This window comes from Heptranchias perlo, chromosome 32 (assembly GCF_035084215.1).
Source record: "Heptranchias perlo isolate sHepPer1 chromosome 32, sHepPer1.hap1, whole genome shotgun sequence".
NCBI classification, from domain to species: Eukaryota; Metazoa; Chordata; class Chondrichthyes; order Hexanchiformes; family Hexanchidae; genus Heptranchias; species Heptranchias perlo.
In genome coordinates this window covers 17,462,099-17,478,036 of record NC_090356.1, presented here as the reverse complement: position 1 = coordinate 17,478,036, position 15,938 = coordinate 17,462,099, and the positions used below count along the sequence as shown (strand labels likewise).

The following is a 15,938-nucleotide window of genomic DNA, read 5'->3' as shown; positions in this document are numbered from 1 at the left end:
TGGTGCTGCAAATAAAGAAGGGGATGAGGTAATGGACGAGTATCAGGATGATCAGGAGGCAGAGAATGTAAGCACTACTGGAAGCTTTATTGTTTCTCATTCTAAGCGCTGGTGGCCTGGTTCTGGTGGTTGACGGAGGATTTTCTGTGCTTGACTGTCCGAGGGAGCTGAAGTGCCTTTCGTCAGGGTTCCCACCAATAACCTTCACCCACTCTGGCTGTAGCCAGACTCCATGGTGGTGTCATCAGGACTCGCGATTTAAACAAATACATACCCAAAAAGTTAGAGATTATAACCATTCAGAATTCTTTGTAACGGTTTGTTTTTAAAAAGAACCCCTTGTGGTGAGACTGGTTTGTCCAGGTCTCTGCAGAGCTTCATTCTAATACTTCAGAACCCCGTAAATGAAGGGAATCTCAGGAAAAGGGTACATTATTTTTTGTGATCTGGGAAGAAATGGTCCTTGAATTTGAATATTGGCCCACATTAACCCTGTGTGGTCCGTATCAAGCCTAGTTAGCATGTTTTGCGATCAAGTACGCTATAAATTAAACTTTGTGCTTTCTTGTATCATCATTAACCAGAGTTTAGAAAATGATTGTTTGGGTTTATTTGCTGGAGATTGACTTTCTACATTGATGAGTTCTAAAATGTTTTAAAATCTAATTCATTGACTTCAGCTTTTGAATTAGCAGAAAAATCATAGACGTGCATAACCCCTCAACCTTATTTGGATGGAATTTTAAAACAATATTGAGTTGTGATTGGTGAGCTGTAGCTAATGATTTTAGAGTTGTGCTGTACTTCATAAATAATCTGGACACAGGCTAGGAGGGAATAATATCAAAATTTGCTGATAGAACTGTGGGCCATGGTTACTAAGGAGGAATAATGCAGGAGATTACAGGAGGACATGGACAGGTTAAGGGAGTGGACAAACAGGTGGCAAATGCAGTTCAAAGCAGATAAATGTGAAGTAAAACTAGGAAAAAGAACAGAGAATGGAAATGTACCTTAAATGGTTGAATTTCCTGTGGGAGTGCAGGAACAAGGAAATCTGGGGTACAAATGCACAGATCCAGGGGTACAGTTGTGACAGATCCTTAAAAGCAGAATTGCAGGTAGAATAATAAATACTAAAAGGACAAATAGGATCTGGGTTTTACATTTAGGAGCATTGAATACAAGAGCAAGGAGATGATACTGGAGATCTTTGAGTATTGTGTAGTTTTGAGCACTCCATTATAGAAAGGATGTTGGAGCCATGGAAACGATGCAGTGTAGATTCATTGTGATGGTACCAGAGTTGAAAGGATAAAGTTACCTTGACCGACTTGAATACTAGTGCTGTATTTACTGGAGCAGAGATGATTAAGGAGAAATATAACTGAAGTGTTCAAAAATTTTGAAAGGGTTTGAGAGGGTAAATAGTGAATGATTATTTCCACTGGTCAGTGAGTCTTGTGCAATGGAGGCATAAACTCAGGATTAGTACTAAAACCATTAGGTCGGGGGGGGGGGGGGTGGGGGGGGCGGGGTTAGGAATTTTTCACACATAGGGTTATTGGAATATGAATGTTACCACAAGTGTCATTAATTGTAGTATTTAGGAGGGAGGTTAAAAAGTTAGACAGGAAAATGGTATAATTCTTAGTCTGCGTTATAGGCCGCCCAAGTCGTTGTGATGAGATAGGGGCGGAGATTTGTGGACTGCTCGGAGAGATATGCAAGAACAACAGGGCAATCATATTGAATGTTTTTTTTAACTATCCCAGGATAGCCTGGGATGAAGGTAATGCATGTGATCAAAGTGGGCAACGCTTTTTAGAATGCATCCAAGACTGCTTCCCAGATCTTTATGCATGAGTTAGTTGTGGGAAATGAAATGAGGCAAATAACTGATGTCCGAGTCGGAGAACAATTGGGAAATAGTGATGACAACATAATTAGGTTCAATGTAAAAACAGAAAACGATAGTTAAGGAACACCATCATCTCCCAGTTCCTCTCCAAGTCGCACAACATTCTGACTTGAACATTTCTCGCCATTCCTTCATTGTTGCCAGCTCAGTATCCTGAAATTCTCTACCCAACATGATCATGGAAGTACCATCACCATAAGAACTGAAATGATTCAACAAGAGGGTCCACCATGACCTTCTCGGGGAAACTAGGGATGGGCGATAAATGCGGCCTTGTCAGCACTGCCCAGAGCCCAAGAAGAAATATTAATTTTTAAAAATCCAAGATATGGTTGCTGGACTGGAAAAAGGCAAACATCAGTGATAGAAGGGATTTAGCCCATATTAACTGGGCAGAAAAGTTAGTAAACAGGATGCCTGATCAGCAGTGAACAACCTTCAAATATGAGATGGATGGAGTTCAAAAAAGGCTCTTATAAGGTGTGAAAGGGGAGTACATCAAAGGATAGAATTCTGTAGATAAATAGAGAAATTATACTTAAACTTGAAAGGGAGGCACATGATAAAACTACGTCTAACAATACTGAAGAAAATGATGAGGAACGTAGAAAGTGGTGGAGAGGTGAGAACGGAATATGAAAAAAGGCTAGCAGATAATATAGAAGGAAATAGTGAGGCCTTTATAAGCTGATTTAAAAAGTAAAAATAGTTTGTGAGTATAGGGCCACTTAGGGATGAGCAGGGTGATCTAGTTGTGGAGGATGAAGATTTGGTGCGCATCTTAAATAAATATTTTGCGTCAGTTTTTATAAATGGGATGAAAGACTTCAGTTACGCAGAGACTAGAGAAACTGGGGTTGTCCTCCTTAAGGCAGCGAAGGTTAAGGGGAGATTTGATAGAGGAAGCAGAAGGATCAGTAACCAGAGGACACAGAATAAGGTAATTGGCAAAAGAACCAGAGGCGACATGAGGAAAAAAAAAATGTTACACAGCAAGTTATGATGTGGAATGCACTGCCTGAAAGGGAGGTGGGAGCAGATTCAATAATAACTTACAAAAGGGAATTGGATAAATACTTGAAGGGAAAAATTTTGCAGGTCTATGGGGAAAGAGCAGGAGAGTGGGACTAATTGGATAGCTCTTTCAAAGAGCTGGCACAGGATTGATGGGCCGAATGGCCTCCTGTGCTGTATCAATCTATGATTCTATGGTGGGAGTGAGAATGGAGGTGTGCAATTGTTAGCAGTAACTGTAGAAACGGAACTGGTTCTCAAAAAAATTAGCAGAACTCGAGGATGAATTATCAGGCCTTGCTGGCATGCAACTAGGCTGTTGAAGGAAGTCAGAGAGAGGATAGCAAAGACTCTGACCGGTTTTTTAATTCCTCCTTAGATATTTAAAATGTGCATGGGGGACTGGACAGTCGTCAAGAAAACCCCCTGTTCCAGAATGGAGAGCAGGATAAACCGGGTAATTGAAGACCTGTTAGTCTAACGTCCGATCTTGGCAAACTCTTAATTTCGAGATGAAATTAATGAGCATGTAGAAATGCATGGGATAATCAAAGACAGTCAGCACAGATTTACTAAAGACAACAACAGCTTGCATTTATATAGCGCTGTTAACGTAGTCATGTAAGGCAAGTCATGTTTGACAAATTTAATGGTTTTTTTGAAGACATTACAATTAGTAGATAAAGGGAATGCAGTAGATGTAAAGTATACAGATTGGCAGAAGGTATTTGATAAAGTATCTTGTAGGAGGCTTATTACAAACATTTAGGTTTATGATACGAGGAAATGCAGGAACACGGCTGACTGACAGGATGCATAAGATTCTGGTTAATGAGTGTTGCTCGGAATGGAGAAGGGTTGTAAGTGATGTACACCAGTGGAAAGTGCTGGGTTTACTTTTGTTCTGTGTATAGATAATTTGGACTTAAGCACAGGGAATACAATATTGAAAATTGCTAATGACACAAAAGTTGGGGATTTAGCAAACAGCAAGGACTGTAAAAGACTTCAGGAGGTCATAGGTTGGCAGAATGGTGATGCAATTTAATATGGAGAAGTGTGAGGTAATATGTTTTGAGAAGAAAAATAAGGAATTGTAATATACACTCAGTAGAAAGACACTGAAGGATGTGGATAAACGGTGTTACCTAGGAGTTCATATACATAATTTCCTGAAAGTGTGAGTGCAGGTAGAAGCCATAGAGAGCATACAGTGTAGTGTGATATCAGGGATGATAAACTGTGGTTATAAAGAGAGACTTGAGATAATTGGGACTATTTTCCTTGGAGAATAGAAGGCTAGGAATAAATTTAATCTAGCTTTTTAAATTAAATAGAATTTTAATAACATGAATAAGGAAAGACTTTTCCCTGTCATTGGAAAGTCAGTGATTAGGGGCTATCAATTTAAAATTGTCATAGAGGCGAGGAGAAATTTCTTTATGCAGTGATCAGTCGGGGAGCATGGAATGTTTTGCTACGGAGTGGTTTAGATAGAGACTATTACATCTTTTAAGGCAAAAAGTGGGTAAGTATTTGAAGCAGAGCAAGAAAAAGGAGTATGGGGGAGAGCATAGGGTATTGGGATTACTTTTGGATTGCTTTAGCAGAGTTGCCACTGATACGATGGGATGAATTGTCTCCTTCTGTATTGTAAATTTATGTAATTCCATGGTTAATCTCATTTTGATTTTAAAGGCTGCCGTGATCTTTGTGGGCTGGTGTGACATGGTGATGTTACAGGGACAGGAGTAAAATTCACTGGAATTGTCTGAATATCACAAGCAGTGTGTGTAAAGTACACAGTCCATGAGAAGAGAAGCAGCTGTATAGAGCTCCGCACTTTATACAGGTTTTGACATTTACAGTGCTATTGTTGGTTGGGCCCAGGGTAGCATCCTTCCTCTTGCATTTGTTCAATTTTATGTTGTGTTTTTCTTGGGACAGGAGGACCATGGAGGTGAGATGGATGATGACCATGAAGATCCTGACCTCATTCACCAAGACGCCAATGAAGATGCTGGAATCCCAGATGATGAAGGCAATCAGGAAGAAGATTACTGAATCCAGAAGGGGACAGAATTCAGTGACGTGAACCCGGGGCAATTTCTTGTTCCAGGAGTGAGGAGTTAGAGAGATAAATTGAAGAATGAAGCTGTGATGGGAGTGGGATCCTGTCTCTCTTGATTTTTTTTTTTAAATCATGAAATACAAGACTGAGGCAGACCGATGAAATCTAAACTTTAATTTTTCCCAAACTGCATTTAATCTCCTTACAGACACCCTGATCATAACTACTCTTTGTCTAAAGATGGAATTTGATGAAAGTATTGATGAAGGGAGAGGCTTGGCTTTGCCTGATCAAATTATTTGTCCACGGGTGATGGATTGTGGTGAATATCCAGTGGTTGAAGGGCATCTGAACACTGTCTGATTGATGGACACCATCTTGAGTGAACTAGAAAGGACAAATAAACAGACAGTTCAGCGAAGTAATGAGGACATAAAAATGATGAATGTATCGTATGCTGACTGTCCATTTCTCCATAGTCCATCAAATTACATATCTTTTTACGAGACCATTTCCAGAAAGCGTCATGTGACTCCCACATGTCTCTGTGCAATTGATCCCACGGAATCTGTGGTACGACGATCGATCCCACTGAGTCTGTGATACAACAGTCCGTCCCACAGCGATCACGATCGGTCCATGGAGTCTGTGGTACAAAGATCGATCCCACGGAGTCTGTGGAGAAGGATCGATCTTATGTAGTCTGTGGTACAGCAATATAAAACGAGCCTTTTGACCTGCCGAATTTGTGTTTTTTTTCTTTTTTTAGAATATTGTTGACCAGGTAAACTTCATTGCTCATGTACAGACTCAAACTGATTGCTTGTTTACCGGTAACTCAAAACGATGGGACTCCTCACTTCCCTCTGTCTTCCCTTCCTTGCAATTTACAAGCTTGGTGTCATCTAATTACTGGCTCTTCATTTATCTGGGTTTCTTAATTTAACCACACGACCCCCCACCCCCTGCAACTGCCTAGTGATTTCTGTCTCATTCCTGAGCTGGACCAACAGCACAAATTCACCACTTCCTCTCATTATTCCAGTTCGCATGCGGCAGGGGAATGTCACATATTAGCTGGTAGAGCTGGACTGTGAGGTCCAGGAGCTGGACACGAGAAGGAAATCCTGCCCGATTGCTTGGTGCAGCTGGGTACATTTACCCATCTCTTGAGTCCATGGAGAGTATGGTAAATGAAGCAATGATTGAACCCGTTTTTATAAGGGACACCTCACTGAGATATTTCAATAGTTGTTCCTCAGTAATGTTGGAAATGGAAAATTTTAAAATAAACATTAAAATGCATCACATTCCCAGGTCTTGGCCGGTACCTGTGACACTAAAGCAAGTATAAGCCCAGTAATGAGAAACACATTGCACTCTATATCGTGTGTGTGTGTGTGTGTGCACGCGTCAGACACACGGTATACATCATTCTGCTCAAAATTCTAATTTTGTGACCAAAACCAGGTGCCTTCTGCAGCCCTTGTGCAGCAGACACTCACAGTAACAAGGTTTTACAGTTCCTCCAACACCAGTGTTTATAATCTCAGATGTTTTATGCTCTGTAATTTCTGTGCACGAAGTCCAAATATTGAGATTTTTTTACACTTGAAATAAAATATCACTGATGCCAGTGTACAATATGTTAGCATTTACTCTGCCCTGTGTGTTTATGTATGTGTGTGTGAGATTATAAGTGAGTGTAAGACATTATAACCATTTTTACAATTATCTAACCAATACATTACCACTTAATAAAATTCCGGTATGTTTCTCCTCCTCCCAGGACAAGAAAATCAAAGCCAGGGCAACTTTAAAGGATAAAGAGGTGCAACAAAAAATAAAATTAGGAAGGCTAACGGGTATGAGGAAAAAATTAGCAAAAAACAGGGCGATTTCAAAAGGGTTTTCTATAGGACGTAAGTAGTAGGAGGCTAGACGATGTCGGCATATGGTGGACACTAAATAAGAACATTGCCTCAGTTTCCATAGAGGAGGTGGAAATTGGAATTGGATAACCAGCAGAAGTTGGTCTAGAACAGTTAGTTGAGATTATTATTCCAAGAGATGGTCTTAAAGAAGTTACTGAAATTTATGGTGGACAAATCATCAGCGTCTGATGGTTTACATCTGAGGATTTACACACAGTAGAGAATTGAAACTGGTTTGGATCCACTGCCCAGCTCTATCTGAAATTCCCCTTCCCTGCTCTGGCTTGAACGTGGAAAGAATCAGAGAGCTGGTGGGAGTTGGGAGTAAATGTGATAAAATGAACTGGATCTTTGAGTCCTGTGTACTGCGGACTTGAATAGTCTTTAAAAATGAGACAAACCTTTGTACGCCATCAAACCACCTCCCCGATTGGCCCTTTGAATGGCGGCTGCCCATTGTTACCTAGACCACCTGACAGTTTAGACAGTGACTGCTCGTCGGCAATTCAACAGCAAAACCTGACCCTGCTTTCAACCAACATCCACACATGCAGTTCTGGAGGTGTCACTCGTCACCAATTAGGTGCAGGCGCCTGGCTTAAAGCAGAGGCACTGAGGCCAATTATAGAATCCACTGTTGCTGCCCAGTTGTCAGGAATGACACATGGTCTATGGATTGGTACCACACTGTGGTGCATTTCGCCACAGAACCAGATTGACAACCCTACTTCTCCTGCATATCCCTGAATACCGACCATCCACCTGCACACTGAGGAGGGTGGGGAGCCGGGGGGGAAGAGACCGTGTGATGGATATCAGAATCACTATGACTACTAACCAGCCAGGGAAACAGGATGGGGTTAGTTTTCCTGCTGTTGTTGATACTGGAGCCACCCCTGCTGAGAGGCCTGAAACTCGCCCGACCCAAACGGGCGGGATTATTTCTCAGTCAGCCCCCTGGATGTTGACCTATAAACGTCTTATGGGGAGACGGGGCACTAAACAGCCCTGACCTTTCGACCTTCGGAAGAGCTGAAACTGAGAGAAGCCGTAAACAGGCGGTTCTTGTATGGAGTGGGCTTCTGTCGCTCAGCTCCTGCTGTCTTAATGCACAGGGACCTGCTGCTGAATACAATTTATCGATCTACTGTGTGGTTACTGGGAGTCTCCACTTTCCACAATGTAAGTAATCTCTTGCACTCCTGTTGCTGCACATATTGCTTCATTTGACTCCGGCTTCAGGCATCCCAGAGAGCCCCCTGAGCATTTTCTAAACCCAGTTTGATAATTCTGTGTAGAAGGATATGTTGATAGGGTTCGATGAAGTAAGGTGGGAGGAGGCTCCTGTGGAGCATAAACACTAGCACAGACCAGGTGGGCCGAATGGCCTGTTTCTAAGCTGTAAAATCTATGTAATTCGTTACATTCCCTGTGCTAGAAGCCGGTCTCCACCAGATACTCAGTTCGAGTCAGGTTCGCACCTGATTCTACTCATTCTGTCACTTTTATATCAGTGGCATCTTTCAGAAGGGGACGGGTTTTTTGACGAAAGGACATCGACCTGAAACCTAGAACTCTGTTTCTCTCTCCACTGACGCTGCCTGACCCGCTGAGTGTTTTCCAACATTTTCGGTTTTAGTTTCAGATTTCCAGCACCCGCAGTATTTTGCTTTTTGTTTTTTTAATCTGCCGCAGAAGCTGAATTCTCAGCCGTGCGCTTGGTTGAGTTTGTCTGTCACAACAATTTGAGTTTTCACCGGTTCTGTTGTGTCAGCTGCAGTATCGCTGGCAGCTTTGTTTTGATACATGTGACGTTTATTATTCAGCCGATCATTAAATTCCAGGTTTTTAAAAAAAAAATCACCAACTGGCAGGACTGTGCAGGCTCCTGCATCAGGCGTTAAACAGAAAGATTTGAACAGTTTGGGTTTAAATGGTGAAAAAGGGATTTTGCTGATTAAAAATTGTCCCACTGCATTCCAGCTGTTTTATTACAAACTTGTTCAGTAGTTTTTATTTCTCTCGAATTCAGAGCTATTAATGGTGCAATTCTAAGTTTCTGCTTCACAATGATGTTATAACTCCAGAGTTGTATCGTAACTTGACGGTGGGAAGGGAGATGGGAGACCCGGAAGGCGGAAGACCCCCCCAGAGAATGGCATTCTCCCACAGGATGCATTTTATATTTAATCCCCATGGTTTAAAAGGTGCTGGGGGAGTTGGACCTCTGGGCACTTTCTGAACTCAAACAGAATTGTTTCAAACGTGCTTAGTGTGTAAACATTCCCACAGCCCCCTCAAAACAATTCAGATTCCCTGGCAGGAATTATGTGTGGTGTGCAAGTTCCCATCGTGAGAGCTTTCTTCTGGTCCTGAGAATTTGATTGGAGACAGACAATGTAAGCAAAGTACACAGAAGGTCCGCCAGGACTAGGAGGACGTCTGCTTTTTGGAAGATGTTTCTATCGGAGTTTGTAGCATCGGGGATTGTAATATCTGGGTTTGTAATATTAAGGTCTGGAATATTGACATTTGTAATACTAAGGTAATATTGATGTCTGTAATTAATATCAAGGTTTGTAATATTGAGGCTGCCAATATTGTGGTCTGTAACATTGACGTGTAATATGCTAGACTCTCCCAGTGACTCAGTGGATAAATAAATCATCTGATGCCGTACGGAACCAGACAGACCAGGTTTGATCCCCAGTCTGTGCTAAGTTAGCTCATCTCACATGGGGCTGCAATTGAGTAGTACAATTGGCTTCAGTGCTCCTCTGTTCGACAGCTGGAAAATCATTTACAGTTCCCATTCCTGATCATGTCCAATGATTCCTACTGTAAATGACACATGTGAACGTCCAGTGGGGACGGGACCAGGGTCATCTGTGATGTTATGTCATGGTTGAAAAACTAGTTGACACTAAGTTCACACATGCAAAATAGTGAGGCACTTGTGGAGATGCCAGGGCCTGTGGAACTGACAACCTCTTTCCCCCCTCCACCCTCCTCACAAGGAGTCAGCACCTTTCGGAGAGGAGGGAAGAAATTTGGTTCTATGTAAATGGATAATATTTTCTGCTGAGTGTAATCCAGCCCTGAGGGCAAAAGATCAGTCATACAGTGCCTCTTATTTGAGAAATTGAAACTGTAGGTCACACAAATGAGGACGGCTTATGGGACAAGATTATTTTGAGAAACTGTTTCTAATATCAGAGTTTGTAATACTGAGGTTTGTAGCATCGTGGATTGTAATATTTGGGTTTGTAATATTGAGGTCTTGAATATTGGCATTTGTAATGCTGAGGCACAAAATATTGATGCGTGTAATATTGAGATATGTAGAGTCAGGAGATTGTATCAGGACAGATTCTAGATATTGGCAGCTGAAATAATTCAGGTATTCTATATAAAGAAGAAATTGGAATCTCCATTAGTTGGTACGTGCATGAATTTCTAACTAGCATGAGTGAGAGCTGCTAGAAAATTGAAAATTGGCTTGTAAACCAAATCAACTGAGAAAAGTCAGAGAAGCTGTAATAGAGTCAATGTAAAACAGGAGTTTTATACAACAGAGTGTACAATAAATGGCCAAATCCTGCAAAGATTTCAGAAACTATGGGATAGAGTGAGTGTGTAATACAAGAGCTTTATACAGTACAGTAAATGGCCAAGTCCTGTATAGATTTCAGAAATTACAAAATGAGGTAGGAAAATGGGATTATGGATCCAGGGAGAGCTGCAATGGGGAACAATGTGAGATAGGCTTGCATTGTTCAAGCCAGGTTACTGAATCTCTGAGAAAGTTCCTTTTGGTTCAGGGAATAATGAAGACAATGGAACATTTATTGTCATAGAGTTGTTGCAAAATGGCTTTGCTCAGATCAGAGCTTCCTGATGCAGCAAGCAGCCATGTGTCCAGGTACCACCTCTGAGTCATATCTCCACCAGGTGTGTGTGCCTCTGTGTGTGTATGTGTACATCCGTGTGTATGTGTTGCTCTCTCTATACATGTGTTTCTGTCTCTCCGTGTGTAAGTGTCTGCGTGTCTCTCCATGTGTGTCTATGTATGTACGTGCATGCATATGTATATGTCTCTCCATGTATATGTATGAACATACAAAATTGATGGGCAGGAAATAAGCAGCCAGTCCATCAAGTCTTCCTCACACTCATGATGGCTGGAGCATCATGACTAGACACTTCCCCCCACCTCCACTCCCCCCCACCACCCCCTCCCCCCCCCCCCCCCCCCGACCTCCTGCAACTATGTAATCTCCTGGGAGAGGCAAAATACAGATATAAAGCCAAGGCCAATAATGTGTTTAAGAATACGTGTACGAGAGTCTTCTTAAATGCCGAAAATAATTGTTTGTCAAAGAAAGAGTGAGGTCGTCTTTTGGCTTACATTCCTTTATTAAGTTCGGCATGGAGAGCAGTTGAACAAACAGAGTACAATCTAATGTAAATATGCGTTCTTTAATTCCAGTTTGTCCCTGGGTACAGTAGAGACATCACCTTCAGTATTGTACTACAAACTACCAGCAAAGCATAGTCATTTTATGTCACCTTTCCTTATACTTGGACATGCCTATTTAAACCTATTTATTATACATTGACTGAGCGTCTTTGTTCGACACTCAAACACTATTTAAAAACAACTGGCTTTGAAACGGCTATTTCCTTACAAAGATTACTCTGTCTTTGTTTACTTAAACTATGTGTGATAGTCCTCCCATCAAACTTGATCTTACACAGATTACTGTGTCCTTATTTACTTCCCCTTTACTTGGTTGACCTGTTTGTTCACAGGTCTATGTATATTTTTCCCGGGCTTGAGTGATACCCAATTTGCATCTACACAATACCAGTCAATTGACATGTTTCAACTTCTTTGCTCCGAGGAACTCCCTATAATTTATACCAGTATTGACCATCTGTCTCACTTCCCTTTAATTGTTGACTTTTCAATCCTATCAGTCTCACACTGTATCCCTTCCCCCCATCCATGTCTCAACATAAAGGAAAAAATATTTTGGAAAATTCCTCTCCGACCTCCGCAGGATCTCCTCTGAACCTTTCAATTACTATTAAAATGGGTGCCCGGGGCTGCAAGTGAGTTCTTATGTGAAACAACTGTTGCTTGAACATATATCTTGTTTCTGTGATACATGGTTTGGGATTTGTATAAAAAGTATTTTGTTCTGATCTCAGTCAGGGCAGTAGTTGGGCCTGTAATTGGTTTCAGCATTCCTGAATCAAAGAGGAGAAAAATCAGTCAGTTCTTGATCCCAATCACTGTCCAGTGGAATGTTTATGTGGGTCTGTACATGGGCGTCTGGTGAGGATAGGGTCAAGCTCAGCTGTGATACATCTCATGATAAAATAGACTACTGTCACTTGCTGTCTAGGCTCAAACATGAACCACAGCCACTTGGGCAAAGTACTGGATGGCTGCAGCTGTATGACAGCAAGGAGTCGGCCCCTTTACAAAAGGAGGGGACGAAAGGGGAGAAAAATAAAACTAGCAGCGGGTCAGAGAGACTGAGTGGTGCAGTGAGACTGGGTGGTGTAGTGGGTCAGGGACTGATTGGTGCAGTGGGACTGAGTGGTGCAGTGAGACTGGGTGGTGTAGTGGGTCAGGGACTGATTGGTGCAGTGGGACTGGGTGGTGTAGTGAGATTGGGTGGTGTAGTGGGTCAGGGACTGATTGGTGCAGTGGGACTGGGTGGTGTAGTGAGACTGGGTGGTGTAGTGGGTCAGGGACTGATTGGTGCAGTGGGACTGGGTGGTGTAGTGAGATTGGGTGGTGTAGTGGGTCAGGGACTGATTGGTGCAGTGGGACTGGGCGATGCAGTGGGACTTGCTGGTGTAGTGGGTCAGGGACTGATTGGTGCAGTGGGACTGGGCGATGCAGTGGGACTTGCTGGTGTAGTGGGACTACTTGGTGCAGTCGATCAGAAGGACAGGGTGGTTATGATGTGACTGGGTGGTGTAGAAAGTCAGAGGTACTGGGTGGGACAGTGGGATTGGGTGGTGTAGTGGGACTACGTGGTGTAGTGGGACAAGGGAAATGGGTGGTGATGTTGGGCAATTCCTTCCTTATCCTTTTAACAGATTCGTAAAGCTAGAGACAGTAATATGTCTGACAATTATGTTAATTTATTATTGTTTCAAAACATTCATCTTAAAACTTAATACAGAATAGTACACATTTGGCTTATGTCTAAAACAATCTATGTAGGGAATGTGGCTTATCCAAACCTGTTCACGCTACCTGCTTGAAGATAGTCAAAAAGTTCCTCCTGAGTGAGTCATTGTATCCCTTCTATACCATTTTCTTTTATTGCCGAGCTCCTGCTGGATTCAACACTATTGGGTGTTTTATGACCCTTAGATCATTGAACAGATTGCTGGACAATTATGGGGGGCCTCATGTCCTGTTTCACCATACCATCAGCTCTTATCCTTGCTTTTCCCGAGTCAAAGCCATTGTTATACAAACCTTTGATGTTACGCTTTATAGTAAAAGGAACCTAATGCCTTATTTATATTGCAGTAATTTCCTTCTTTAACACTCCCCCCTGCTGTGATCAAAAGCCTGTGGTTTAAAAGCCTATCTGTGTTTTAACCTAAGAACCCTTTTAGCTCCATATTATCCAACCAGCTTATTTATTTAATAATCTATATATGCCTAGCCTTACAGTACAATATCCTTTTCCAATGTTATCAGTGTCATTGAAGGGAAAAGATAGGATTTGCGAGCACACAGTATAAACCAATTCAGTTATATTAGCTGTTCTGTCGTGTTCTATACAAAGGTAATGTAAAAACATATCTATATTCTTACAGGTCAGAGGGACTGGGGGGTGCAGTGGGACTGGGGGTGCAGTGGGAATGGGTGATACAGTGGGAATGGGTGGTGCAGTGGGAATGGGGGTGCAGTGGGTCTGGGTGGTGCAGTGGGACTGGGTGGTGCAGTCGGTCTGGGGGTGCAGTGGGTCTGGGGGGTGCAGTGGGTCTGGGTGGTGCAGTGGGTCTGGGGGTGCAGTTGGTCTGGGGGTGCAGTGGGACTGGGGGTGCAGTGGGTCTGGGGGTGCAGTGTGACTGGGGGTGCAGTGGATGTCATCTCTAGGACCTGGGATTTGATCCAGCCCAGACTGTGATTTCCTAAAATTAAGGCAACAGATGTGAATTTGGTAATCGGACATTTTCATGAAACTGAACCTGATGCCTGGCTGGGAATCCACTACAGACACTGTTCAATAGGCTGAGTGTTTGGAAAGGAGCTAATGTATTCTAGGAACGACAGCCACCTTCAAATTCCATTGCATGCCTGTGTACACGTTTTTTTTCTGATTGCAATATTCCTGAGATCTGGGTACTACTCGGTGCTTCTGTAATTGGGGAAATAATCCCAGGAAACATCAACCCCAAGGAGCCCACCGACACGAAGTAGTGTTACGGGGGTCTGAACCCCTTGGAAACCCAGTGCCGGGGGGCTGTGTGCTCCTTGTACTTGGGGAAGGTGAGCCCACCTTTTATCGATGCCGGGATGTGAAGCTCCCTTGGTTGTTTTGGCTGTTTTCAGCCCAAGGACACGAAGATGGACTGAAAGTCAAGCCAGTGACATCACCAGGAGAGGCTGCCTCCACCATCTGAGCCCAGCATCAGCGGCAGGAGGAGCGGTGGCGGCTCCGGGGGACTCTGGCGGAGCCCTGAGCTGGGTATGAGGATGTGAGAGAGGCGGGGGGGGGGGGGGGTGGTGTACGACGTTCCTGGAGCCGACACTCATTCAGAATGCGGCCGCTCGGGGTGCCGGTGCCGGTGCTGCTGTTGCTCTGGTTGTGCGAGTCCAGACTGGAGAACGGGAACCCGGTCACCGGCGGCTCCTGGAATTCAAGCCGCCCTCGGATCGGCAGAGAGGAGAAAGTGGGACCGCTTGTCCCAAGAGCGCAGGGGAGAGAAGAGCCAGGCGGCTCATCCAACACGAGCAGCCCCGACACGGAGGAGGAGACGGGAAGCGGCCTGGAGGAGACCACCTGCGCTTACAAGGTGCTGCTGAACGGGAGAGGCGCCGGGCGGATCTGTTTCAGGACCACGGACAGCGGCTTCAGCTGCGGAGCGGGCAGCTGCCGGGTTTACCGCTCCGGCCGCTCGCTGGTGGCCAACGTGATGGCAAACAGCAGCGTCTTCCTGCAGTGGCAGCCCCGGACCCTGCGGCATCTCCGGGGCTTTCACCTCAACTGCAGCTGGAGCGGCCTCTACACCAAGTTCCAGTGCGACAGCGTCCAGCTGGGGGTCGGCTGCCGCGACTACCTGGTCAGCAACGTCCACGACAGCGTGGACTACCGGATCTGCCTGCACACCGTCTACGGCAACCGGAGCCAACGGGACGAGGACTGCCTGCAGTTCCGAGCCGAGCCGGCCGGCATGCAGGACATTGTCATCGCAATGACTGCCGTGGGGGGCTCCATCTGCGTGATGCTGGTGATTATCTGCCTGCTGGTGGCCTACATTACTGAGAACATCATGCACCCCGCCTTCCCCAGGTCCTCTTCCAAACGGGGACACGATGATCACAGAGTAACCACATAAAAAGAAAAGAGGGGGATGGAGGAGGAGGAGGAGGGGGAGAGAAGAGCATCTGGAAACAGGCTCAAAGGGTCCTCGGAATGAGCTGCCCCCACCCGCCCTTAAAAGCGATTCAACCCCCCCCCCCCCGGTACTGGAGGGAGGGGAGAGGACGGGGGAGCCCACCCTCCTGGCCGAATATTCCTGCTTGTTCCCAGGAAGGATTGACTGCAGTGCCTGGTCGAATGTACCAAACTCATTCCGACTTACTGAGACTATTGGAAGGGGGGGGGGGGGGGGGAAGGAACGGGGGCGCCGCGGCCACAAGCGGGTCCAGCTTGAGTTGGGGTTTGGCTGAATACTGAACATTGATGCCCGGGAGCGGCAGGTGCGACCTCCTCCCTGTGTACGGCCGGTTGTCTGT

The 15,938-nt window shown here is 44.4% G+C and overlaps 2 protein-coding genes across 2 annotated transcripts in view; both read left to right on the top strand.

Moving 5' to 3' along the window:
- The window catches only part of LOC137300790 (Golgi integral membrane protein 4-like), a 41,000-nt gene extending 34,340 nt beyond the window's left edge, over window positions 1–6,660 (top strand). Inside the window, exons 11-12 of the mRNA XM_067970050.1 lie at window positions 2–67; window positions 4,883–6,660. Of these exons, the coding sequence (XP_067826151.1) occupies window positions 2–67; window positions 4,883–4,999 (183 nt within the window). The 3' untranslated portion in view covers window positions 5,000–6,660. The remainder of the gene's footprint in view (window position 1; window positions 68–4,882) is intronic.
- Window positions 6,661–14,740: 8,080 nt separating this feature from the next.
- Window positions 14,741–15,538, top strand: fndc10 (fibronectin type III domain containing 10). The gene has a single exon (XM_067970098.1). The coding sequence runs from the start codon at window positions 14,741–14,743 to the stop codon at window positions 15,536–15,538; it is 798 nt and encodes a 265-aa protein (XP_067826199.1).
- The last annotated feature ends 400 nt before the right edge of the window (window positions 15,539–15,938 follow it).

What these genes read in the sequence shown, in the direction of transcription:
- fndc10 (XM_067970098.1), top strand. Translation starts at nt 14,741, where the DNA reads ATGCGGCCGCTCGGGGTGCCGGTGCCGGTGCTGCTGTTGCTCTGGTTG.